The 26,941-nt window shown below is 35.4% G+C and overlaps 1 protein-coding gene across 1 annotated transcript in view; it reads right to left on the bottom strand.

The window, feature by feature from the left end:
• Positions 1–782: 782 nt before the first annotated feature.
• DPH6 (diphthamine biosynthesis 6) overlaps positions 783–26,941 on the bottom strand; it is a 147,516-nt gene continuing 121,357 nt past the window's right edge. The window contains exons 7-9 of the mRNA XM_031453335.2: positions 10,094–10,188; positions 3,582–3,669; positions 783–2,400 (exon numbers count right to left, since the gene is read on the bottom strand). Of these exons, the coding sequence (XP_031309195.1) occupies positions 2,347–2,400; positions 3,582–3,669; positions 10,094–10,188 (237 nt within the window). The 3' untranslated portion in view covers positions 783–2,346. The remainder of the gene's footprint in view (positions 2,401–3,581; positions 3,670–10,093; positions 10,189–26,941) is intronic.

Here is a 26,941-nt window from a genome sequence, read left to right as displayed (position 1 = left end):
TTTGCAACAAATGGTGCTAGAATCACTAGATATCCACACTCAGAAAAATGATTCCAGACACAGACCTCATACCCCTTTAGAAAAATTATCTCAGTGAATAACAGACCCAAATGTAAAATGCAAAACTATAAAATTCCTAGAAGACAAAATAGGAAATTCAGATGACCTTGGTTTTGGTGATGACTTTTTAGATACAACACCAAGGGCATGGTCCATGAAAGAAAGAATAATCTGGACTTTATTAAAATTAAAAACTTCTGCTCTGTGAAAGACACTGCCAAGAGAATGAATAGACAAGCCATAGACAGGGAGAAAAATATTTGCAAAAAACATAGCTGATAAAGAACTATTTCCAAAATATACAGAAAACTCTTAAAACTCAATGATAAGAAAACAAAGAGTTAAAATAAAGAATGGGCAAAAGATCTGAATAGACATCTCCCCAAATACAATATAGAGATGGCAAACAAACATATGAAAAGATGTTCCACATTATATCATTGGGGAAATGCAAATTAAAACAGCAATGAGATACCCTTAACATACCTATTACAATACCGAAAGTCCAAAACGCTGACAATACCAAAATCTGGCAAGGATGTGGAACAAAAGGAATTCTCATTCATTGCTAGTGGAAATGCAAAATGGCACAGCCACTTTGGAAGACAGTTTGGTAGCTTCTTGCAAAACTAAACATAATCTTACCATATAATCGAGCAATCACATTCCTTGGTACTTACCCAAAAGAGTTGAAAATTTAAGTCCACACAAAAACTCGCACATGGATGTTTTACAGCAGCTTTATTCACAATTGCCAAAATTTGGAAGCAACCACGATGTCCTTCAGTAGGTGAATGGATAAATAAATTGTGGTATATCCAGACAATAGAATATTATTAAGTACTTAAAAACTCATGAAAAAGCATGCAGGAAACTTAATTGCATATTACTAAGTGAAAAAAGCCAATCTAAATGGCAACATACTATATTATTCTAACTATACGGCATTCTGGAAAAGGGAAGATGTGGTTGCCAGGGGTTGGACTAAGCAATGAATGGTGGGGCATGGAGGATTTTTAGGACAGTGAATATATTCCATATGACACCATAATGATGGATACACGTATGTAAACTATGAACTTTGAGTGATGATGATGTGTAATGTAGGTTCATTAATTGTAACAAATGTACCCCTCCCCTCTCTGGTGGGGCAGGCTGATAATGAGGGAGACTCTGTATGTGTAGGGGCAGGGGATATATGGAAAATTTCTATACTTGCCTTCTAATTTTTCTGTGAACCTAAAACTGCTCTAAAAAATTGTCTTAATTTAAAAACAAGAAAGAAATGAGATATCAAGCCATGAAAAGACATGACATGACAGAATCTAAATGTGTATTAGTAAGTGAAAGAAGCCAAACTGAAAAGGCAACATACCAAATGATTCCAACTGCATGACATTCTGGAAAAGGTAAAACTATGAAAATAGTAAAATCATCAGGAGTTACAGGAAAAAGAAAGATGACTAGGCAGAGCACAGAGGATTTTTAGGGTAATGAAATTATTCTGTATTAGACTATGATGGTAGATACAAGTCATCATGCACTTGCCCAAACTCACAAAACGTTCAACACCAAGAGTGAATCATGTCACTGTGAACTTTGCTGATAATGATGGGTCAGTGTAAATTCATTGACTGTAACAAATGTACTGCTGTGGTGTGGGATGTTGACAGTGGGGGCACTGTGCATGTGTGGGAACTCTGTATTTTCTGCTCAGTTTTGCTGTGAACTCGAAAAGTAGTCTAAGGTCAGCATAGGTAATACTGAAAAACTGCATTTTTTGATCAGTTATAAAATAACCAGTAAGAGTTAATGATATTCTTCCTGATTGTCCAAAAATGTTGAAACAATGAATATATTCAAAACAAATAAAGTGACACCCAGTAGAATAAACCTGATTGGCTAAATATAGTGTTTGCCTTTTGTCCTCCTTTTTGAATGCCTCTGCATCATATTATTGGCAGAGATGAGAGCAGGAAAGAGAAAGAGGAAAATAAATAAATGAGTGTGATGACAGCAAAGAAATGTTATAGAAATGAGGACTGTAGATGAAGTAAAAGGGGGGAAAGGGTACAGAGCACTAAGATCATGGATAGGATGTGTGAACCAATTGATTAATGGTTCTATTAACTGTTGATGAAGATATATATATGTATGTGTTTTATATATATATCTAAGAATAAAAAAAGTAATGAGAAAAAGTGGGACATAACAACTGAGAAAATTCTATGTAATTTTTTAAAATATAGAAATAGCAGCTTAGTAAACAATGTTCAAAAATGCTTTTCAAGAGTTATGTATATAATTAGATGTTCTGCAGTTGTCAGGTACTGGGGACACCTGGAAAAAAAAACAAGGGAAATGCACCATATTTATTCAGTGTCAGTGAGTACTGCACCTTACAGAAGTAACATTCTTTTCTGCAAGAGGGCAAATGGACAGTGAAGATCAATGAAATACCAAAACAGTGTGAATAATGAGCTATTTAGGTAAAGCTGAACATGTAACAGCCAATGCATCTAATTCAGGATTCAGGTTTTGATTTTTCTGCAAGTGCACACAGCAGAAAAGTAGCAGAGAAGAGGTTCCTTTCAGTGGTTCTGAAAGATGTCTGGATAGTATAACTTTATTCTCTTGAGGGTTACAAGCTTTTTGGTAAAAGGTCACCAATAGTGATTTTCCAGCCCAATTCAATGATCTACTTTCAATCCTGTCTATCCCAATTTTTCTGGAGAAATCAAGTATTATTCTCTACATTTGGAAACCCATTCTAAGATTGCTGGGGTCACCATTTTTTCCTTCCTTTGCTGATCCTCGATTCTCTTGACTCTTCAGATTCTCTATCATACATGTAACTGTGGGTGTGCCTCAGGACTTGGTGATAGAACACGAAAGATGCAGAAGACTTTTTCCAATCCTTCACATCTCGAGAAGCAGGACTTTAATCATATGGTCTAACCCAGATCTTAACTATTCCACAAAACATTTTAAAATTGACATTCTGCTATATCTTGACAATCAATATATTTTAAATAAAACTCTTTTTCACACTTTTGCTTCACTTTCCATCTTTCACTTGTACGTCTGCTCCCTTGTATATTTTTGGAAAAGCTTTTATTTCTCCTTTTCTTTTCCTCTTATACTTTGTATAAGAAGATCCAATTTATCCTCAAGTCTTTCCCCTAATGCTGATGCTCAATAACCTAATCCCTAATTTACCAGGTGATTTAATATTTGGTTATTCATTGCCCTGTCTTCTCCTTGATTAATGTATATATGATTTCCTTTTCAACTGAACTACAAACTCTTCAGAAATGTAGTATCTTCTATATCATATAGAGCTCTTAAAACTATAAACATTTGCAAAACTCTTAGTTATTGACTGAGGATCTGAAAAAAAATCACTTATGATAAAATCATTTGTTTACCTTTTCATCTGTTGTTACAGAATTACATATACAGAGACAATGCATGTATCTCAGTGTTCTCATTAAATCACTGTGAATCTTAGATTTACTTGCCTTGTCCTCCAAGTGCAATTCTAAAAAGCGTAGGTAAGCCACAGGTGCAAATGCATCAGCCGAATGTATGACTACTTCTGATGAATCCCTGAAATACAAAAATGTTATAATACATTAATCTACTATGCAAAATCTGTTTTGTGGCAAATTACTCCTACTAGCGACTAGTAAAGACCCCAAATCCTCATTTTGTGTTTATTTCCACTAGTATACTGTTGCATACATATTTACTACCTAATTAGTGAATAACATCTATTTTTAATAATCCAGTATTTAATTGGGAAAAAGAATGAGGGTACTAAACTTTCAAGAGTATGTGAAGAAGCTTTTCATCTTTATGAGGACACCCAGTTCAACTTTCAGGTTCACTCAAAGCTCTCCGAACAGTTTTACAACTTGAAACTTCTATTCAATTTCATTTTCACAAATTTCGTTGGTATGAGCTAACCATTAAACAATAGTGCTTTATCTTCATTATTCTTTTCATTTTCAAGTGGTAATTCGCTCAGTGTTTCACACAAAATTTCAATTATCCTTCACAAAAGCAGTCCTGGTGATGGTTTTAAGCTCTAGATGAACTCTTCACACTGCAATATCACTGCTATTAAAATTGATTGTCTGACATACTAATTACCACGTTCAGGTAAAATGGTATGAACTGCTTGCTGGCACCATATGGATACATGTAAATTAACTCAACCTTTATCAAAGATACCCTGTAAAGCACATATGAATAACTAAGATTATGTGCTAAGTTCTAATAACTAATTATTTTTATTGTTGTTTATTAAGAAAGCAATAGTATTTCTGCATTTTAACTGAAATTCTAAAAGCAGAAATTCCTCATATTTCTTTAATGTCTCAGGAAATAGTCCCAATGTTTATATTAATAGATTGCTAGCATTTTAACCACTGTAGTAAAGCAAAATAAATTCTTACTTTGACTCTTTGCCACTAATGTAAAATTTTTGACTCCGTTTTTGTAATGCAAAGTTATTTACTTAGTGACAATAGAATAAATCTCAAAATACTTGGATCCGATATATTACATTTTCATGGGCAATGTGTTTACTTTCCTCTTGAAAGATCAGAGAGAGAGAAAAAAGGTTTGATGACAAAAAAATATCAACCACCATTCATGAACCTTTGGCATCAAATATGCATCTTGTCAGTGCTTTAAAAAATTACATTAAAAATAAGGGCTTCTATGACATTAAAAGAAAAGTAACGTATTATAACAAAAACAGAATCATTAAAGAGTCAGGATCATGAAAGAAAGTAATAACCTGCCTTTACAGACTACATCAACCAAAGATGCCTCTGTAGAGTGAGCAAGAGAGGAGAAGAAAGAGAAAGTAGAGGAGACCCTCTTGCTTTCTATTACCTGCCTCTCTGTCTTGCTAGCCCTTGTTGCTGTTCTGATCCTATCTTGGCTCATCGATAGATTTGAATTACAATTCCTGTGTACAATCTCATTCTCACACTAAATTCCAATCTCTCTGCTACTGATCCCAGCTGTGGAAACTGACCTTGAGCCTTAATTATGCTTAATCTAGACTGCTTGGTCTTGAGAGCCTTGACAGTGGGTACACCCAAACTATAATTAACCAGAACCAATGATATGTCAGTAGAAAGGGTTTCAGGCCCTCCCTTCTCATGCCAGTTATCCCCACTGGAAACAGAAGGTCGACAGTGAATAGCTCACTTAATTGCTATAATTACTGCATTCTGAAATAAGATTGTTAACCAGAGAAAATATGTAACATTCTGAACATGAAATGAAGAATATGATTTTTATGGATTCCATTAAATCCATAATCTCTAATTGACTAACATCATTTCATTCACTTACACAAAGCCAGAGTCAACTGGGAGACCACGTATCAAAGGAACAGCTTTTAGTTTCAGACAGAATAATGCCACTATTGCTCTTGTTTTCTTTCATATACTACGACCTGACACCTTTCAAGGGTCTGTGGTTTCTGTCCACTTCATGGACTTCTCTGAAATCTAGATCAGGATCTGCTGGAATACCCTCAGAGTAACCCAGAAAATTAAGAACAACTGTGCCATAGCAAAAATGCTTCCCAGTTGGCTACCTTCCTTCTCCTTCCCCATTAATACAAGCAATCAGTGCCATCCCTACCTCTTATACAATTGAGGTTTCCTGTAGCCAAAAGTAGGCTCCAATGTTCCGTTTCTCTGCTGGGTTAGGCTTATCCTGAGTTACAACTTCAAAAGGGCAGCTAATTGAGTCAGGTCTGTCTCTTTCTTCCCTAACCCCAGGCTCTCAAGGTATGAGGTCGGGCCCTATCTTCTCACTTCACTTTCTCTTGAGATGCAGCCTTGGTCTAGGTTCCTACTTCCCCTCTAAAAAGACAACTGCACATAGATAATCTCCATGGACGCATACTTATCCTCACAGACATCTCTGATGTCACTTCTGTGAATCCTTGCCTGACATTCTCAAATGGTGCTAGTTTTCGGCTTTATATGCTTTGGTAATGCATTTACAGCCCTTTCATAACATGTCCACTATATTATAATTATGTTTTTGTGTGCTTGTCTTCCCTCTTAGAGAGGGACCAAGTCTGCCTGTCCCCCCACACTCCACCCCTGGCTCAGTGCAGACTACACTGTCTGGTATTCATTCATTTATTGAATAAACAAATAACTGTATAGTTTAACTTGGTTAAGTATCTTTACATTTACACTCTAACCACTGACACTATCAAAAACCCACAGTGATTTTTCCAATTACCTGTCTTCACATAAATACATACATTTTCATACATGCATACTGTATGTATATGCATACATAACCATATGCACATATACATACCAATAACACGATATAGCATCTCTAGCATTATAAAAATAACGCTTAATAGTTCTATAAATTTAAATACCAGGAAAATAGCTCATAAATTTTAATAAATTTCTGAGTGATACAGAATAGATATGAGAAGGCAGATAAGGAAATTACTTGATTCATTCTCACTGCTAAATGCCGCATTATGATGCTCTAGGCTGAGTTATGTCTTGAATGGCTAGAAAATAAAAGTGGAGGAAATGAGGGCACAATGTTTTAATCACAGAATTTAGTTCTTCCTTTCATCCCTCCTTCTTTCCCATTGTTTGTTTCATCCATCCATCCCATACATAGCAACTCTATAGCAGTAGTATATTAATAGTGATAATTCAAATGAAAATATGGGGTTGTATCAAATACTGACATTAAAAATGTAACAGAGAAGAAAATTATTACTCTCATTAATACAACTTTGGGATTTTAGTTCTTACAATCTTTTCCCCAAAATATTGGTTATATTCCCCATGTTTTAGTTCTTACTTTTGATATGCATCCATATATATTTCAAAGTAAGAAGTAATAAGAAAGTAGCTTTTTTATTTGAGGACCTATAATTGTCTTCTTCTCTTAAACGCTAGGCTGTAATTCTTTATATCAAGTCTCCTCAGGGAAAAAAAATCCTCTTTTTCTGACCTGAAAATCTGTATCTAGAGGTCAGTAGTCACATACTAATTGATGTGAAAAGTGAATTGTAAAATGTTCTAGTCAGAAATTTTAAAAATTACTTCCAGACAAAGACTATTATACCAGTCTTTCCTATAAGATTTTTAAAATGTTAATTGGACTGTGGGGCAAAATGTATTTCATAATAAACTTCTAGAACCACCTAAATTACTTCATTATACAACAGAGATTCAATCTGTGTTTTTGAAAAAAAAATGCTGATTATAATCAAATCATTTGCATGCAGAAGTTTATTTTTTCTCTTGTTAGGGGTACTCTTCTCCTCCTCTATCAAAAAATTTTAAATCAGACATTTAAAACAGGATTCCCAATAATCAAACAGTTGCATGCTAACTGTGAAAGCACTAGTATATCCAACATAACAGGGGAAACTGTCCCCAAAATAAGCTCTAACTTGCAGGATCCAGTATGATTAATAGTCAGTTGTTAAGTAGTTAGAGGAACTAAACTTATCTTTTAATTGTATTACAAGGAAAATTATCTCTAAATCAAATAAATTTAATTTACATAAGTTTAAAAATGTGCAATGCATAGTCATTCACATCATCACATTTAGTGCTTATCAGACAGGTATGCCAAAGACATTTTCTATTTTAAAGAGGAGAAAAGATTTTGAATTCAGTAGATGACATTCTTTTTCCATTAACTAGGATATGTCTCAGCTTATAACTTCTGGTTATAACCTAAAACAGGAATAGATAAAAGTGAAATAGAATGACAATCTCAGTAAACCAGAAACTGACACATTGTAAACGGACTACACTTCAAATATATATACATATAAAAAACAGGAAAAAGAAATACAGGAAAAAATAAAAACAATAAAAAAGTGAAAGAGGATATGGAAAAAGAAACAACAATAAATGAAAAATTAATTCAGTGATATTTAACACTACATTTATTAGTACCTACTTTGTGTTCTGAGAGTTGAGGTATGAGAACAAGCACTGAAGACAGTAACAGCCAGAGCCTTTAAAAATGGAAGGATTTAGCAAAGTGGGGAGAAATGAGAAGGAAACCTAGAGAAAATACGGCAAATCAGAAAGTTATGAAGCTGACGTGGGGTGAAGAAAAAAAGCAAAGAATATGCTTAAGCATCAGAATTAGGTTAGAGATTAGCTGATAAGTGAGTAAGAAAGAAAAGTCAGTGCTTCCTCTTCCATACTCAAGGTACCCACCTATATGTTAGCACTTACAGTGTTGCTGCCTCTCTATTCTTACAGAAGAACTCCTACAGAGCACGGAGGCAGCTCGCAGAGTTCCACACACATAATTCACATAATTCTCCTCAATAAATGATTATCCAGTTCAACTCAACAGCTCATTTGGCACTAGAGGGTTCTAATACACCTCCTTCAACATTCCTCTCTTCCATAGCATGACTAACTCCTGTCATGTCATTGTCTTAGTCAGGCTTAGGTTTCCTTGTCTACAAAACAACAAGGGAAAAAGATTCATTTTTCAGATCTAAAGTGATAAACAAATCTTCTGGGTCTGTAGTGTAAAGCAGTATATGTCTTACAATTCTAGGTTATCCATAAAGACCTCTGGGTGCTCCAGGAACTCAAGTTGTCACATAAATAGGAGTATTATTCTCTGGTATTTTTTCTCTTATTGTGCTATTTTCCCCCTAATTTGGCTAGTTCCATATTAACAAGTAAATATATTGCATGTTTCTCATCAGACTATAATTTCACCTTAGCAATGCAAATGCTTTTCTTAAATTATCAAACAGTATTATTTCACAGAAGCAATACCTAATGCACAGTTCATTTATGAATTGTTCAGTGATCACTGAAGCCAGAAGAAATAACTCCCATTTACGAACTTATTTTTGTGACTCATCTTCTACCATCTTGTATCATAATTATGAACAGATAGGTTTTCCTCCCACCCCTCTGGAGGCAGGAATTATGTTTGAATATCAATGGTACCCTGTAAAATGCTTTAGACATAACAGGTACTTGATAAATATTTGCCAAATAAATTATTATTATGTTGATGATTATTAATGGGAAGGAAGTTAGAAGAAGTGAAAGAAGCAAGAGTGGATGAATATTGCATATGGTAATGAAAAGGTCTTGGCAATGTTTCCCAAGATAAATATATTATTTTGAAAATTCACATAGAGTTGTCTTAACTTTCTTGGATAGCTCCTTCTCTCATTATTAATATGTACAATGAAGTCACCTCTCAGTGTTGAAAATACTGCAGCTGTCTATTTGATACAAGATTCTAATCTTTCATCATTAGATGAGATTTCTGAAATTAAGCATAATTCTGACAGTTCTTTTCAAGAAATTTAAGAGCTTAGGAAAAGCAGATAAAGTGTTCTCTTAGCGTATGAGGAGAACGACAAAGAGTACAGATAATAATGCAACAAACTGAAGAAAGTTCCTGTTTTTTTGCTACCCAATGTTTAATAATTTATGGCAAAGAAATCACACTATTCACCATAAACAGAATTCATTTAAAAACAAAGTTTATATGTAAAAATAACTCCAAATAACTGAAGAGAAATGTTTAGTATTACCACTGTAAGTTGTTAAAGCCAAGAAAAAGGAAAAAGAGGACAGAGTTAATGGAAGCCACAGGCTACTGATATGGCAGTTTATCAAATGTAGCTGTAATGAAAGATAAATAATACAGGCAATTCACACTTCATGAAAGGATAAAAGTGTCAGTGTGTAGGTACCAGTTTTACTGCAGGCCATAATCAGCAAGTAAACGAAAGTGCAATGTCTAAAAAGTTTATAGGCTTCTATGAAGGCCTCGTCTTGTCAGGTATTGATTTAGGTATTCAGACGACTTCACTGGTATTAAACAAATTGAGTGTTTGTGAACTTGGAGGACATGTTCTATTTCTTCCAACAAAAGTCGCCTCCAGCTTAATGTTAAGTTGCTTCCATCACTTAAATTTAAGGAAGGGGAAGAAAATGCTGAAATGATATCTTACACAATTATTTTCTTCTTAAATAGAGGGCAATCCAAAGTGAACGTTTCATACTCTCCACCTTCTCCACAAACATGGACTCCATACTTCCTAGAAAGCTGAAAACAGGGGGGAGAGAAGTAAGAGAGAAAAACACGAATCTTAAAGTTAGCAAAAATGCTCACTTAAATTTATTTTGTTTTAAAAAATGTCCATGCAAGAAACTTTTAATTCCTAAATAGATTATGAGCTACAGGAAAATAACTATATTTCTGCTTAAAACATGTGCTTAAAACCATCTGAAAAATACTACCATAAAGCATAGCATTTTTAATAATCCCCAAACCCTTACAAAAAGATGCAAGAGAGCAACATTTTTCTGAATAATGAGAAAACTTAAAGATTACTATACAGTTTAGGAATGACACTAGCTCTAGATTCAAAGGGAGGCAGAGGAAAGTTACTAAGTCAGTGTGTAGTAAATGAGAATATACTCAGCCAAACTTGCTTTCCTCTGCCCTTTGACCTATATGTGGGAGGGGGAAAATGTGTTTAGGGCATTTCTCAGAGACAGAGAACGTAATCTAACCTTTCCTTGGACCTGTGAACAAAAAGAGGCTATAAGCATGGTTATTATGCTTGAGGTTAACATTAGTAGTAAAGTTCCAAGGGTAGTGAGAACTAGTGAAGTTCCAAAGCTGCAGACTAGCCTTAGGAAGATCTAACTCTAAGAAAGGTTGGGATAATTTATAATGTCTAATTAAACAGGAAATTAAAAAGCAAACAAGCAAACAAAGAAATTAAACAAACAAACAAACCTTGTGATGTGCATTAAATAAAAGCTATGTTACTTAAATGATCCTGATACTGAGAGTAAAACCATCTCTTAATTTGGCCGATACGTGGCTGGAGTAAGTGCTACAGAGTGCTCTGATTGGCTGTGTCACAGAATCTTTCTGCTCCTGTGTCGAGGCTTTATCACCATGATCCCATCTCCTTCATTCTGAATTTCATAGCTTTCCCTGCCCAAAGTCCTCACAGTCCAAAGGATGAGTGACTCCACTGACGTGCTCTGTTATTGCCAGTGCTGGGACTGCGGCCTAAGTCTTCAGTTTTACCTACAGAGTTACGCGTTTATTTGCTTATTTTCATGGTTGTGCTACCATTCTGAATCCATTACATTTCAACTACTGACTATGTGCCCTTAGGGATTTACAGCATGGCTCTATGAAAATTCTACCAATTCCTCCAAGAATCAGTAGTAATGTGAATGACTGGTAAGGCAAGAAAAGTGAGGGAAAGCAAATGGGGTGGCATTTTCTATAAGAACTCAAAAGAGCGAAGTAGATAGATTTGCATCACGGTAGCTCATGAAGTAGGGAATCAGCAAGGTAGAATTTGGGCAGCTGGTCCTTATGGGAGCATCTAACAGGAACAGATTACTTTACCACAGCAAACCAAATTAAATTAACACCTGTTTCGCAATAAAAATGTAGAAAAAACAATGGGTTATGGATTTCAGGAGTAATTCCTTGTTCCGCCAGCTAGTGCGCAACCCCTTCTTTGCTCATCTCCCTTTCACTGCTCTTCCTATTCTAGCAACTTTCTACCAAGTGAACCTTCTACTTTCACCTTTACGGTCAGTCTTTTTATGGGGAGTATACTTTATCAAATACTAGCTTCCTTTTACTAAAAACATTATACTGAAGCTTTGCAAAATTTCTATAATCCAACACCAAAGAATAACTGGATTTTTTATTAAAGTTGGCATGGCTGCTATCCTACTGAAATAGTTTTCTTAGTCCCTAGTAAAAATACTGTAAGCTGCTTTGTTAAACAAACACATTATCATTATTTAAAAAACTGCCAGAGCTAAGAAATCTAAAATTTGGATATTTTATCCAGTGATATTTTCAGTTCACATAAAATACTTCCATAATATTCATCCAATCATGCTCTTCAATAAATATTTATTGAACAATGATTATTAGGCAGGCCTTGTGAGATGAGAAAGATCCAAAAGTACACAAGACAATGTCTCTGGTTTCTTGACGCTTACTAAATACACTGCATCCTACATTTCAACACCACGATATGATGAAACAGCGATGCTGCTTCTATAAATAATGTGTGCAATCTCTCCTCCCCTTCTACTACTGATTCACCAGCACAGACACAGATTCCAAGTCTAGAAATTTGGGTAAATAGTCCAGTGGTTTTTGTGGCTGGTGAACCAAGAAGTAGTCTATGAATCCTTAAGATGTCTTTTGCAGCCTCTATAAACTCTAATAGCTTCAAGCTCTAGTAGACACAAGTATTCAGAAAATTCCATCTTTATTGGCTGATGCTGAGCTGGCTCCAAGGCCCTTTGATGTCTTAAGAGAACCTTCTGAAGTAGCAAAGCCTATGCCAGTCACTTTCTTTAAGGAATCTTCAGCTAAGACATAGCACCCTATTAGAAATCAACATCTTGGTAGGACAAAAGCATGATGTTATGTATGTGATAAAAAGAGTCAGTTTAGGTAAGTAGAGAATCCAGATGTGTACATTCCAGAATCATATTTGTGGTGCACAACATTCAATTTACTTTTCTAAATCCTGTAAGTCACTGTTACTCATATTTATAATATCCACAGAAAGTAGCAACTTTTTTCTAACATGTCTCAGGTCTGTGTGTGGGTTTCAACTCAAAATTGGCATTACTGTATGCTAGCACTTAATCGCTTCAAATAGCTTTTGCAGTTTGCTTTGGTAAGTTTCACTGTCAGTATCACTGTAATTGAAAATACTAGATAGGTAATAGTTTTTCTAAGGTTTAGTTTCTCACTGAATTATCGTTATTCCCCCCATAATTTAAGTACATAAAATAGCAATCTATATTGAAAAATAAAAAAAACATTTTTCATATTGCTTTTTTTCCCACTAAGGCCTAAGATCTATTAATGATTAAAACATATTTAATAGTTTCAGTTATCATTGAAAAAGTGGAAGTAGACAGCTGTTATCACCATAATAGCAAAAATATGCCAGATAGGCTATATAAAACCATGCTTTTGTGTTTTACATACAGAGATCTGAGAATATAGAGAAGTCTGGATGAACTGAATTACAGATCAGGGTGAGCCTTTCCTAGGTGAGTGAAGATCCATGGCCACTTTCCTAGCAAGGGAACAGAGTAGAATCAAACTTCCGTAGATGAGGGATGTCTAACAGCATATGTTGAAAGCAGCCAAACTCTTATGGCCATCTGTGGACTTCTGTGATAGATTATTACTGTCCTCAGGAGACCCAGGGAGTTTGGACTGTCTGCCAATTCTTTTTCACAGAGTCTTAACCAAGTGCACACAGTAGCTACATGCAGAAAGCTAGGGCAAGGGCAGAAGAGGGGAGAGAGATCCCTTTGAGAATATCTGCCCATCAAGTCTTTTCTATTGAACTTTCACTGCACCAAATGCTGGGGACAGGGCAGGAATACTGAGGGATTTCAGCCAACGCTTAGAAAGCCAGAGCGGAGGTAGGGAAAGGCTGAGAGCAGTAAGCTCTTGAAAAGGCACAAAACAGTGCTGGCAACACTTTAAAGCAGGGGACTAGGTGGTGGTGGGGAGGAGAGAGGGATCTCTAGACCCACTGGAGCATAGATCACAAGCCCTGATAAAAGGAGAGCCCTTATTTTGCTCTTAAAACATTTCAAACAAGTAGCAAACTAAAACAAAAAGCAACTCAAACCAGACACAGCTTAATTGGAGATTAAGGAGAACAAACATTCTGGACTAGCTGTCAGACAGAGGAAGGGGTGTGGCTTTTCTGCAGTGAATATTATTTACTTCAGTCCCTACTATTCTTTTTTTTATTTAGTTTCTACCATAAAATATATGAAATAAATTAAGAGATAAAAAGTGAAAAATGTGACCTGTATTCAAGAGAAAAACAAAACAGAAACAGACCCAAGCATTAGCCAAATATTGAACTCAGTAGCAAGGACTTTAAACATTAATTACTATAAATACATTAAAGATTTACTGGAAAAGATAGACAAAATTTATGAACAGAGAGTAATTTAGCAGAGTTGAAAAATTAGGGATAAACAGTTCTAGGTTCATATTCTAGCTCCAACACTCATTGACCATAGGACCTGGGATGAATTGCCTAAATTCTCTGAATTCCCATTTTCCTAGGTAATACGTACTCTTAGGGGAGTATTGTATTAAAAGAGATAATACAAAGCTCTTAACTCAATGCCTAGTGCACAGCAAGTACTTAACACATGTTATATTTTCTCTATTAGATTAATTTGCCTTTCCCTATGACCCTCTGTCTTTTATCTATATACTGCCTTCTGTAAGGATCATAACCCCTACTGTATCTATTACTTCTACTGCAAATGACTCTCAAAGCAAAAATCCTAGTCATCAACCTCTCTCCCCGATATTAGGCACTCCCAAAATGTTTATGGAGTGTTTTGCTTGGGAGCATTGTTGTTTTAAATTCTACATGAATAAAACACAGTTCTTGATTTTTCCTCAAAACCTTCTCTCCCTTCTCAATTCCTCATTCTGTAACAGTTCAATCAAGCTTGGAATACTGGAGCAGAACTAAACTTCCTTTCTTTCTGCCACTTCACCTACATTTTAAATTTTTCATTGATTCAATTATTGAATCAACAAATATTTACTCAGCACTTAACAAGTGTCAGATCTATTCTATACACTAGAATTCTGTACACTTCCATACTAACTTTCCTTAACAATATATGACATGGCACTCATCTACTCAAAAACTTTTGGTGTCTGACCATTGCCTATCCAAAAAAGATCAAGCTCTGTAAACTGACAATAAAAGACTTCAGACATTTGGTCCCATCCTTTACAAGAATACAAAGACATAAAGCTAATACAATAGGTAAAATAAAGTAAAATAAAGATCCGTAAGAATCTTGACTGGCTGAAAAAAAAATCCCAAAGAGTAAATCTTATGAAGATAAATATAAAATGATAAACATAAACCCCAACATGTAGTTTCCTTCTCTTCAACTAACAGAAATCACCCTTTTAACTGGTGGGATTATCCTATGCTGCCTTGTGACATATTTCTGTATTGCATCACTATGTAACTCTTGAACTTAAATGTTTCTCATGAGACTATAAGTTTCTAAATTTCTTAGACCTTCTCATAGTTCTTTCCTAGCAGTGTGTAGAACATAGTACTCAATGATCAACTGGCTGTCTTCTCCATGGTCCAGATACCTTGCAAGCTCGCAGAAAAGGGTGTCACTGGCAGTTTTAGACAGAAAGAAAGCCACTCCCAACAGAATTATCAAGTAAAAGGGAGGAGAAAGTTACTGATTTCTTTTTTTATACCCTCAGGAAAAGGATAAAAATAGAGGATACAAATTTTCTATTTTCAGAACTGTAAAAGTGAATAAAATTCACACATGATAGTCAATGTTTTTCTTATCTCATTACTTATTAAATCAGTGATGTTACTATTTCTCCCTGTTTTTAACCATTTGGAGAATGTTAAAACAGAAAAAGATTCAGATCAGGTGACCATTCAGTAAGATTAACACACCTGCTATTAACTGGTCCCATTCTTTGTATAAATACAAAGATGTAAAGCTAACACAATAGATAAAATAAAATAAAATTTCAAAAGGACTATGACCAGCTAAAAAGAAATATGTTGATGTTTTCTAACTGGTTAAATGAACTTTAATAAAACAGTAAGATCAAAGATCATTTTTTACTTACTTAACATTGTAATTTTCATTAAAAGTATGTTCCTTCATATATATGTAAATTTTGCTATGTTCTCTTCTGGATAACATTTTTAGGGAAAGTGAACATTTTCCAACTAACTATTGTTAAGATAAGCTTTTAAAAAACATTTTGAACAGATGTGGCTGACTTGGGTCATTTCATGGCTTATAAGAATACCTTGGAGTCTGAGCATTTAAAAAGTGAATTCCTAGTAAATGAAAAGGAAATTACTTATATGATTCTATTTTTTTTCTGGCACACTTATTCATATAGATAAATATTCATACTCATAATAACTCCATCTGAATGCTCCTGATTATTGAACCAAAAAGGTTACAGGCATCATGATTTCCCTGTTTACTTTTTTTATCCCTTTAAAAGATTGTAATAACCATAATTGTGAGAATTCCTTATTAAATCAAGAATTTTCTTCTTTTAAACCTACCTCACTTGCTGTTAGCCATCTTAAAACTGAAAAAAAAAAAGCCACGTGAAATTGCACCTCCCTCACTCCTCCCACCATCTGAAGAAAACCATGAGGTTTATAAAACCCATCACAATTTCATTTTATAAGTGATGTGTTTAACACACAAAACAATCTCATGCTGTATATGCTCATTCATAGCACTTATTAAAGAAGTCTTTATTGCATGTCAACTATAGGTTTGGCATTGTTTCACGTGCTGAGAATAACAATGGAACAGACATAAATTCTGTACAAAACAGCTGTCTGGAAGTATAGACAGAAAATTAAACAAGCAATTGCAAGAAAGAGTAGTGATTGCTTTGGTGGGTGCATGAGATGCTGTGGGAGTATAAAGCAAACTGGACCAAATTGGAACTGTTTGGACCAAACTGGAAGAAACTCAAAAGCTTTATCAAAGCAAGTAAAACTTAAGCTGAGATCTGAAGGATGAGTTAACCAGGAAAGTCTGGAGGAAGAGAGAAAGAGGGAGAGAGAGAGAAAGGGAGAGAAGGCAGGAGAGAAGGGAAAACTGTTCCAGAAGGAACAGCATGTGTTAAGTCCCAGAATACACAATGGGTATTAGAAATTGAAATGAGTTTGGCACAGCTGAAGTATAACTAGATGAGTAATAGTGGAGAGATGAGGCTGATAAACTAGGAGGAGGATAGATCTAAGGGGGCTTCATAAGCCATGCTAAGTTATTATCCTGAAATCAGTGAGAACCTATGGGGATGTTTTAAACAGAAAACTGAACCAGTCTCATTTGTCTTTTGGAAACATCATTCTGGCTGCATAATGGAGAATGGTTTGGAGGGCAGTAAGTCAAGAAGCAGAAAGAACTGAGGAGTTGCTGGAGGGATTGAGGCAGGAGGTGAAGATTCCTTGAACTGGGGAAGTAGCAGTGAGGATGGAAAGGAGAGGGCAGAATGCTGAGAGAGATTTTAGTACTCTGAGATAAGTTAATTAACTGAATGTAGAGTAAGGAAAGTTAAAAAAAAAATAAGAAAAATTCCCAGATTTCTGCATTGGGAAACTAGATGGATGGTAGTTCTGTTTACCGGTATTTCAGTATAAGTAGCAACAGAGTCTAATGACCTTATCTTTCTCAAATTTTATGTGGCATGCGATGCCACTGGTGTCTCCAATCTTTGCGGTATTTTCCTTAGGCTTCTAACCTATGGTTAAACTTCTCTGACTCCTTTCCCTCTTGCTTCTCCTAAATTCCCTCATGATTCTCTCTGTAATACATTCTTTACCAGTTTATGCCCTCAGGTAGCTTATGCACTCCATGATTTCAACCATCATCTTTATGTTATTCTACTGTTGTGTACACTATCACTACTAATTAAAGACAATTTCCCTATGCCTTAAAATTAAGAAAATGATAAAAATTACCTTATTTCATCTTCAAAATTACCTTTAAGAATAAAAAAAGAGTATAAGCTCTGAAATCAGATGGATTTAAAGCATAAACTCCAGTTCTGCAACTTCCCAGCTGTGTGACTTTGGAAAAGTAAGTCACCCTCTAGGTGATTCCTCATCTTCAAAAGGTAAACATTAACAGTAGCAACCTCATAGGCTTGTTAGGTGATTAAATAAAATGCATAAAAAGCACTTCACACACAGTATGGCACTTAGTAAACACTTAATAAATACACAGCTTAACTACGGGGGTAGATAAAGAACACATTGTAGTGAAGCACAGTGAAAGCAGCTTTGCAGAATTGGTTAAAAGCAGTAGCTTTGGAGACAGACAGTCCTTGGTTCAAATCCCAGCTCTGTCACTTTATGGCTGTGTTATCTTAGGTCATGCAAACTCTTGGACCCTCACATTACTGACAGCTACAATGGAGAAAACAGCAGCACCTACCTCATGGGAGAACTGTTTTCAGGAATAAAACCATGTGGGAAAGAAAAGTCTATTTTATTGCCCAGTACATAATATATACTCAATGGAATGGTTGTTAATTTTATTTTTTCTTTTTTCCAGAGGGGAAAACTAGATTAATTTGATAAGTGTTAGCTTAGAACTAAACAAAACCAGAATTTAAAGTCATGTCTGACTCTGATAAATAACACATCCTAGTCTTTAGCCTGAACATCTCAATTGTGCCAACTTCATAGTTTAAAACAAGATGTCTTTGGTGTATATATTATAATTTAAAACTCAGTATGTTTAAGACCAAGCTTATCATGTCCTTTCTCAACCCTGATCATCTCTGCAAAAATATGTGCTTCTAATTTCCTCTGTCATTATGTGTGGATTAATCTTGGATTCTTCCTTTTCCAGATTCTGGCAATTTTGGTGCCAATTTCTTTCTCATTCTTCCATCAGAATCTTTCTCTCAGTTTTGTTCTCTCTCTCCATCCCTACCGTCAGTGGCGTCATGCTTGAAGCCCTCACACCTGTTCCCTTTAATGGCATACTGTACTCTTTTTCATTTCCAATTTTTTCTACTTCCAATCCATGAATACCGCTGTCAGACTAAATTTCCTGAGATACCTTTTAATAATATAAACCCTTGCTGATGAGCCTTCTGTATCTTGTTATTTCTCACCCGAAATCACTTGGTCCATCTCTCTAGGCCCTTTATGATTGGGTCTTAAATTCCCAACTCACCTGTTTCTTAGTAATCTACCAACACCAGCTCTTGGTTTCATTTAAAGCTCCTCATTGTCCAGGCATGTCTTCTTGCCAACAAATCTTCTTCATATTGATTCACTTTGTTGCCACCACCCATGTAAATTTCACCCACACTTCAAACCAGTTTAAGTGCTAACGCTTCTATGACATTGCTCTCAGCTACTCCAGGTCATGTGGCCACCATCCATCTTTTAGCTCCCAATTACATTTATAGTTAATACCAATTTGGCTTTATATGGTCCAAGTTATTAGGGTCCCCCTTCTCCAACAAGACTCTAAATTCCATGAAAAATACCAACTCTTTGACTTATTTTGTGCCCTTTATAGAAGTTAGCATAGAACTGGGCACATAAGAAGTCCTTACAAATACTTACGTTCAGTTCTATTAGTAGCACATGACACCAGCAATTAAGAGTTCTACAATACACACTCAGAGAAATGTAAGAGACATGTTCAAGATCATATATTGGAACAGCCACTAACTATGGAAAACTTCACCTCTTCTCTTTAACTACAGCAATTAATGGGCACTACTACCAGGTCAAATTCCTCAAAGTATACCTTTAAGAATTTTACTCACTTCTCTAAAACCTTCAATTACTCCTCATTGTTTAGATAATTAAATCCTCATTTCAGTATTCAAAATCTCTCACTATATGGCTTCAATTTTTTTTTTCAGCTTCCTCTCATAGTACTCAACATATACTCCAAACAATCCAGTCAGTCAAAATCCTATCCACTTCTTAAAAGTCCAGTATGGCTGTCAGTTTATCTCTGAATTTACTCAGAATTCTCTCAACAATATAGAATTTTTTTTCTTCGAAATTCTGTTGTACATATTTTAAAGTTTTTTAGAGTACATTTTAATACACCTTGGAATTTATATTTATAATAGTCATTGGACAACTCAACCATAGAGTTCCACATATACTCCCCACTCAGTTATGTTCAAAATTCAAAATCTCCTCTCAAGGATGTTTTGCCTTCTCTTGACTTTCAAGATCGGTTAAAGGTGTTCTTTACCATAAAGTGAGAAGTGCAGGGATCAAGGATTAAACTTCTGTCTCTCTTACTCACAACATCAGATCAACTTCAGTGAAATTCTCTTTCCCTTTTGCTTTTTTAGTGATAGGTAACTGACACTGTAAATTATTCTTTTGTCAAACCCATAAGGGAAGAGAAGTTAACTCATATGAAACAGAGCTTTAAGCTTGAAATCAGCATTACACTCATCCTGCTTTAGCTCTTACAGCAACCAGCTGAGTGGTATACTCCTTTGTCAATACGTACCTGCTTACTTTTGACTCAGGCTAGAAGCCAGATTTCCCAATTCTATGTGAATAGTCCTGGAAAAAGCAACCAGATCTATAGACTCACAATTTTTATATAATATGGTTTCAACTCTTCCACTTAGCAGACAACTTATACTTATCTCTTGATTAAAGAGTAACTGCTGCTGGTAAAGATAGTAGACTGAATCCACGCATCTACTCCCACTCCCTTCTAAAACCTTTGTGGGAGGTAGTTCATAAAAAGGCATAAACTCCAAAAGATAGAGAGCAGAAGAGAGGAAGTGACAAAGTCAAGGAACTTAACAGAACCAAAAACACTGGGTCCTAGGCCAACAGTGGAGAATGTGGAGGACCAACCCAACTTACACAGTAAAATAACTCCTTCCTCTAAACAACTAAGAAACTGGTGGCACCAGGTATTTCTGGAAGTAAAGGGGAAATAAAAAGGACATCGAAATAAGAAGCGTTGATTGGTGGTCTGTTTCACAAGCAGTCAAGTTTCCCAGATCCCTTCCCTCTAGGCTAGCAACTGACTCTCCTCCAACCTGGCAGAACTGTGAAGGTTTATCCTCTGCAGAGGGTAAAACTGAGGAACTAGCCTGGGAGAAATGAGATGCCGCTAACGGCAGAGGTACTATAATAAAAACAGAAGGATTCAATTAATGTATGCCTGTAAGATTCCATAGCCATTCTCCTTGTTCAACTCCCAGGGGGAAAAAACAAACAGAAACAAAAACAAAAAGCCTGAAGCGTATCTTCATTTCAAGAGGATATTTAAGAATTCTTTTCTTTGGAATCTAACCAGCTCAGATTAAATGATCTAGCTATATTTCTCAATGGTGAAACTCAAGGTCACAAAACCCCATCCACTTAGTGCCTAAAGAAAAATTTTAGGTCTCTACTCTTAAATGTGAGTAGAACACCAAAGATTATCAGAAACATCTCTAAAATGAAAATTAGAGACCAAAGTAAACAATGGAGACAACAGATTATGCAAGAGAGAAGAAAAATTATAATAAAGGTAAAGTATTATAGATTAATTAAAAGAACATTCAGAAAACAAAAATGAGCTTTTATAAATTAAAAATAAGATATGAAGAAATGTAATTGAAAAGTCTGAAGGTAAAATTGAGAAATTTTCCCAGAAAGGGCAAAAAATGATGTAGGTAAAAATTAAAAGAGAAAAGTTAGAAATTAAAGGAACATCTAAATAATAGGAATTCAAAGAAGCAAAAACAAAGGAGAGGTAAACCAGTGAAATAAATCAAGAGAATTTCCTAGAACTGAAATTTTCAAACTAAAGATTCTACCTGTCTTAGCACAATGGATAAAAGCATGCACACCCAAGACACGGCACACTAGAGTTTACAATTCTTGGGGCAAAAGAAGTATCTTTACATAGTCTTACAGAGAGGAGATGGAGAGAGAAATAAATAAGGTTGCATACATATAAACAGGAATGAGAATGACTTGGGCTTCTAAACAGCATACTAAGACACAAGGGAATGAAGCAACACTATCAAGATCCAGAAGGAAAAACATTCCAAATATAGAATTTATGACTTGCTAAAAAACCAATCAAATGTGAGGAAAGAATGAAGACATTAACAGATACTCACGGTGTCTCAAAACACTTACCTCCTGTGGACATTTTCTTAAAAATCTTATTAAGAATGAGAATAAACTAAAGAAAAAGGAAGACACTGGATTCAGGAAACAAGGGCTCCAAAACAGAAAGAGGGTAAAGGGATCTCCAGGATTATGAGGAGTGATAGAATGACATAGCCTTGTAACAGGCACAGAAGAAAACGGGTCCAGCTTACATACACCAGGTCAGAAGGCCCTAGAAGAGACTTTAGGAGAAGGAAACTGAAGAAATATATGTGAACATCTGGCTGAGAGATTAGCAAACTGGCAATGAGTATAGCATTGAATCAGTGGTTAGTACTCAGAAAGCTAAATAAGTGAACAAGACAATTACTAATTCAAATGAAAAAATTAAAAAAGTTGTACAGGAAAGGTTTATTACCAGAGTTTATTACTTAACTCAGCTGTGTTTTTTATTTTCATAGTTAATGTAAACACTATTGATCCAACTGGAATTGCAAAATAACCATTTGGGAAGTTGGAAGATGAGTACACACATGTGATGGAGACAAAGGGAGTAAAGATAACCACATCTGCACAATACAGAATGAGAAGTCAATAAATAATACTAAAATTGGGGGAAATCATAAGTAGTAATATGAAGACAGGGAAGTCCATATCAAATAATCAAGTATGAGAGATGAAAGTAAGATAGTGAAATGAGTGAGAATCAGGAGAGACTCAGAGGCTTGTTTCTGTAGCGAAGTTTGAAGAATCATTTCAGAGTATTAACTTTGACAAACATTGTAAAATATCACAAAAATAGGAATATTCTTAACAAACATATAAAGAACAGTCCAAAACTTTTAAAATTTGATGTAACGTTCATATTAAAATTCATCTCCCTTTTTGAACAATGAGAAAATAATCTTATGGAGGAAAAACAAAAAAGATAAAATAATTTTACAATCCATTGTTCACTTATCAGATGATAATTTTAGGATCCTGCAGAAGTTTAAGAAGCAATGGCTAAAATAATCCCACAGTTAATTTAGAGTTACATACTTCTAAGACTTCAAGTTGTATTTTTGACCCAGAAATCACATTCTAGGAATTTATCTAAAGAAAATAATAATGAGAAATGTACATGAAAATTTATTAGGAAAGATAATAATCCCAGTATTATTTATAGTAACTTAAAATGAATGAAATTATTTATAATAATTTAGTAACAACAAATACTCCTAACAAAAGAGAACTTGTTAAATTTGTCATGCTATATTCATATGCAGAATATAAATATGATGGAATTTATACAGCCATTAATTAATGTATTTTCAAAGCAGTTATGTGGGAAAATAAATACAGCATATTAGGAGAAAAAAGGAGACAACTTGTATGTATAGTTGACCCCAATTACATAGATAAAATATGTGCAAGTGTCTAACTTCATGAACTTGTGTGTACAACAAACTCTCAGGAAATAAAACATCATGGAATACACTGATATGTTAGCAGTGTATATCATGGGGCAGAAGAACTATGCTTTTTATTTCCTTCCTTATACTTTTTCGTACCTCAGATTTTCAGCATTAGTCAGGTATTCTTATGTAGTTTTTCAAAAACTCCCATTTATTTACTAGTGGGAACAGGGAAGGGAAAGGGGCAATACAGGCATGGGGGATTAAGAGGTACACAGTATTATGTATAACATAAGCTACAGGGATCTATTGTACAACACAGGGAATACAGCCAGTATTTTACAGTAAATATAAATGGAGTATAATCTTGAAAAATTGTGACTCACTATATTGTATACCCATAATTTATACAATATTGTACATCAACTATACTTCAATTAAAAAATAAAAATTCCAACTTATCTCTATTTCTTATCCCTATTTTTTTTCTTTATCACAGGGAAACACTTTAAAGAATTCAGTGTCCTTGAAAATGTATTATTATTTTGTGTACCTGTAGTTTTAATTTATTTCAGTGTTGCTTTTATTCATTCAGTACTTGGCTGCCATCTGCACACTGAATAGATTTAACTGTAGACTTGCATTTTGTAATGTGTACCCACCACATTTTAACTAAAAGCTCTCCCAGGAATGGATACCCATATTGCCCCCAACAACCCCTAAACCATCAAAAATAACCCTGCAAAGACTATTCTCACTCAGGAGGTCGGAGGGGATACTCACTCTAGGGAAACCATCCATTGTTCAAAATTGATGAAGCAGACTATAACTTCCAAGCTTATTTTCCCATGGATAGACTATGCTGTGTTGAGGAATTTTAATTTTATTTTGAGACAATGGGGAGCAACTCAAAAGTTGATAATAGAAGTGTGATATGATCAGATTTGCATTTCATATATAACATGATGGCAACATTGTACACAGTGGATAGACAAGGGGCAAGACAGTGAGGAGATAGACTTGAGCAAGATGATAGGGAAGACAGATTCTAATGCGGTGACACGAGGATAAAAAGGGACAGATAATATGGTATTAAGAAGGCAGAATCAAGAGAATGTGGGGCCTTATTTATGAATAATGGAACATATGAAATCATTTATTTCAATCCTTTTTTTTTTTTTTTTTGGCTTGGATACCAGAGGAAACAATGGGGACTTTCACTCAGGAAACATAAACACGGCAGAAATATGTCAGAAGATAAATGTTCAGTCCTGCACAGTTGAGGCTGAGGTGCTTGAAGACATCTAAGAGACAAAGGTGCCCAGCTGGCAGCTGAATACATGTCTCGAGCATCAAAAAATGATGGAGAAACAGGCTTAATTGTCATAAGAATAATATTGGTAGTTGAAGTCATGGAGGTATTTGATATCATCACAGGAGGAAGGTTGTGGATGGAACCACAACATATAAGGGCTGGAAGATAATGGGAAGCCCCAATAGGAAGCTAAGAAAGTACTCAGAAATTCAGGAGTGAGTAGTATCATAGAAACCAAAGGATGACAGTTTCAAGAGGGCACACACTCTTCCAGGGAAATCTAGAAAGACAGGGCCTGAGGTATGTTGCTGGTACTGAGAAACTAGAAGATGATATAGTTGGTCATTACATCAAAATTACCTTGTGCTTGCTAAAAGAACTTGTTAAAAGGTCCTTCAGAACCTAAATTTCACAGTGGTTAAAGAGTATAGGCATTCTTAACAAGGTTCCAGTGAACTGTACCCTCAGGTCTGAAAACAACTGTGGCAGATTGTAAAGAATAAGGATCTTGTTTACTTAATTCATCACATATACTCAGTGCTCATCACAGCATCTGTCATATTCATTACAGGGCCTCAGTAAATGGTAAATAATTAAAGATGAGAGCAAATGAATGGATAGATAGAAGAACAAATGACTGAATGACAGAACTGAAAAACTCACATCCTTGCCAAAATCTTGGTAAGATTATTGGAGCTTATATTCTGGTGGGGTAAGAGAAGGGGCAACAGAAAATAGACAGATAAATAAATAAGATAATTCGAGGAGATCTCCTTTAGCTGGGGTAGTCAGGAAGCTTCTCTGAGGAAGTAGCATTTGAGCTGTCACTTAAATTTTGAGAAAGCCTTAACCATGTGATGGTCCCAGGAAAAAAATATTTCAGGCAGAGGAAAGTCCTAAGGAGAAGAAGAGTAAATAAAGTGTGCTTAAGTAATAAAGAGGCATACGTGGCTATGGCTCAGTAAGACAGAGACTGGTAGAAATTGAGCCTGAAAAGATTGATCAATGCTGATCGTACAGGGAGGGTCTCATTGGTTGTGATATCACAGGAGTTTGTATGTTATTATAATTGAAATGAGAAACCATTTAAACTTTAAACAAAGTAGTAATATATTTGATTTACACTTAAAAAAAATCACTCTGTCATCTGTATGACTAATGGACCATAGCAGGACAATGACAGAAGAAAGCAGACCAGTTAGGAGTTGATGTGGTATTCCAGACAAGAGATGATTACAGTCTGGTGGTAGCAGCAGAGACAGTGAGAAGTGCTTGGATTTGGAATATATTCTGGAGATAGAATAGACAAGAGTATGTTAATAGGTTGGATATGGTAGTTGAGGGAGTGTAAAGAATTTGAATTTTAGCCTGTAGGCAATGGGGACTCATTTAAAGTTTTGAAGTAAGTGAGTGACACAATTACACTAGAATATATTAGAACAATGATCTTGAGGCAATAAGCAAGATGAATTCTTTGGGAAATAAAATGAAAGGTAGAGGCAAATTTGGAGGTATCAGTAACATGCTAGGTCTGAAGTGACAGGCATCTGAATTAAGGTGATGACAAAGGGAACGGCAAAAAGTGGTGGATATAAAGGCTGCAATCAAGTTTGTAGAGATTTAATTTGCAGTGCCTTTGGGCACTACAATTTAGCAGAGAAATCTGGGCTAGAAATATTGGGGAGTCAGCGGAATAGAGCTAGTAATTAAAGCCATGTGAGTGATTGAGATCACCCAGGAAAAGTTTGTAGACCAAAAATGGAGCCTAGACTAGGAACTAGCAAAAAAGAGACTAACAGTGACCAGAACCAAAGGAGAAAAACTAGGAAAATGTGACATCATGAATGCCAATATAAGCATTTCAAGAAGAAATGTTTAAAACTGTCAAATAAGGACTGAGAAGTATCTATTGGGTTTGGTAAAACTGGAGACCATGGGTGATCTTGATCAGAGCTCTATCCATTTAGAGGTAGAAAAAAGAAGCCACGTGCTAGGTATATGAGGCATCTGAGACATGAAGAAGTACTGATTATGAATACAGATAATACTTCTGATATTTTTATTTTTGAAGCAAAGAAGAAAGAGAAGTGGAAGAAAGAGAGAAACAACTAGAGTAGAAAGGGAATCTTTAGGATGGGAGAGGGTAGCATGTTTCAACAGTGATGTGGAGGAGACCATAAAGAGAGAGAAGAGGAAGACCCTGGGGTGGGGAGGGGGAGGGTTGAATGCAAGTTCTCTAAGAAGGCAGATGCTAATGGGATCCAGAGCACAGAGTGGGTTCGCCTTATACAGGACAAAGGACACTTATCCAAGTCATAGCAAGCAAGGATAGGTGTGGGTGCATGGTTAGGAGTGGTGCTCAGAGGTAGAGGGTTTCCCAGGATGCTGATT

This window comes from Camelus dromedarius, chromosome 5, assembly GCF_036321535.1.
Source record: "Camelus dromedarius isolate mCamDro1 chromosome 5, mCamDro1.pat, whole genome shotgun sequence".
Taxonomy (NCBI): domain Eukaryota; kingdom Metazoa; phylum Chordata; class Mammalia; order Artiodactyla; family Camelidae; genus Camelus; species Camelus dromedarius.
This window is presented reverse-complemented; position numbering and strand designations above follow the sequence as displayed.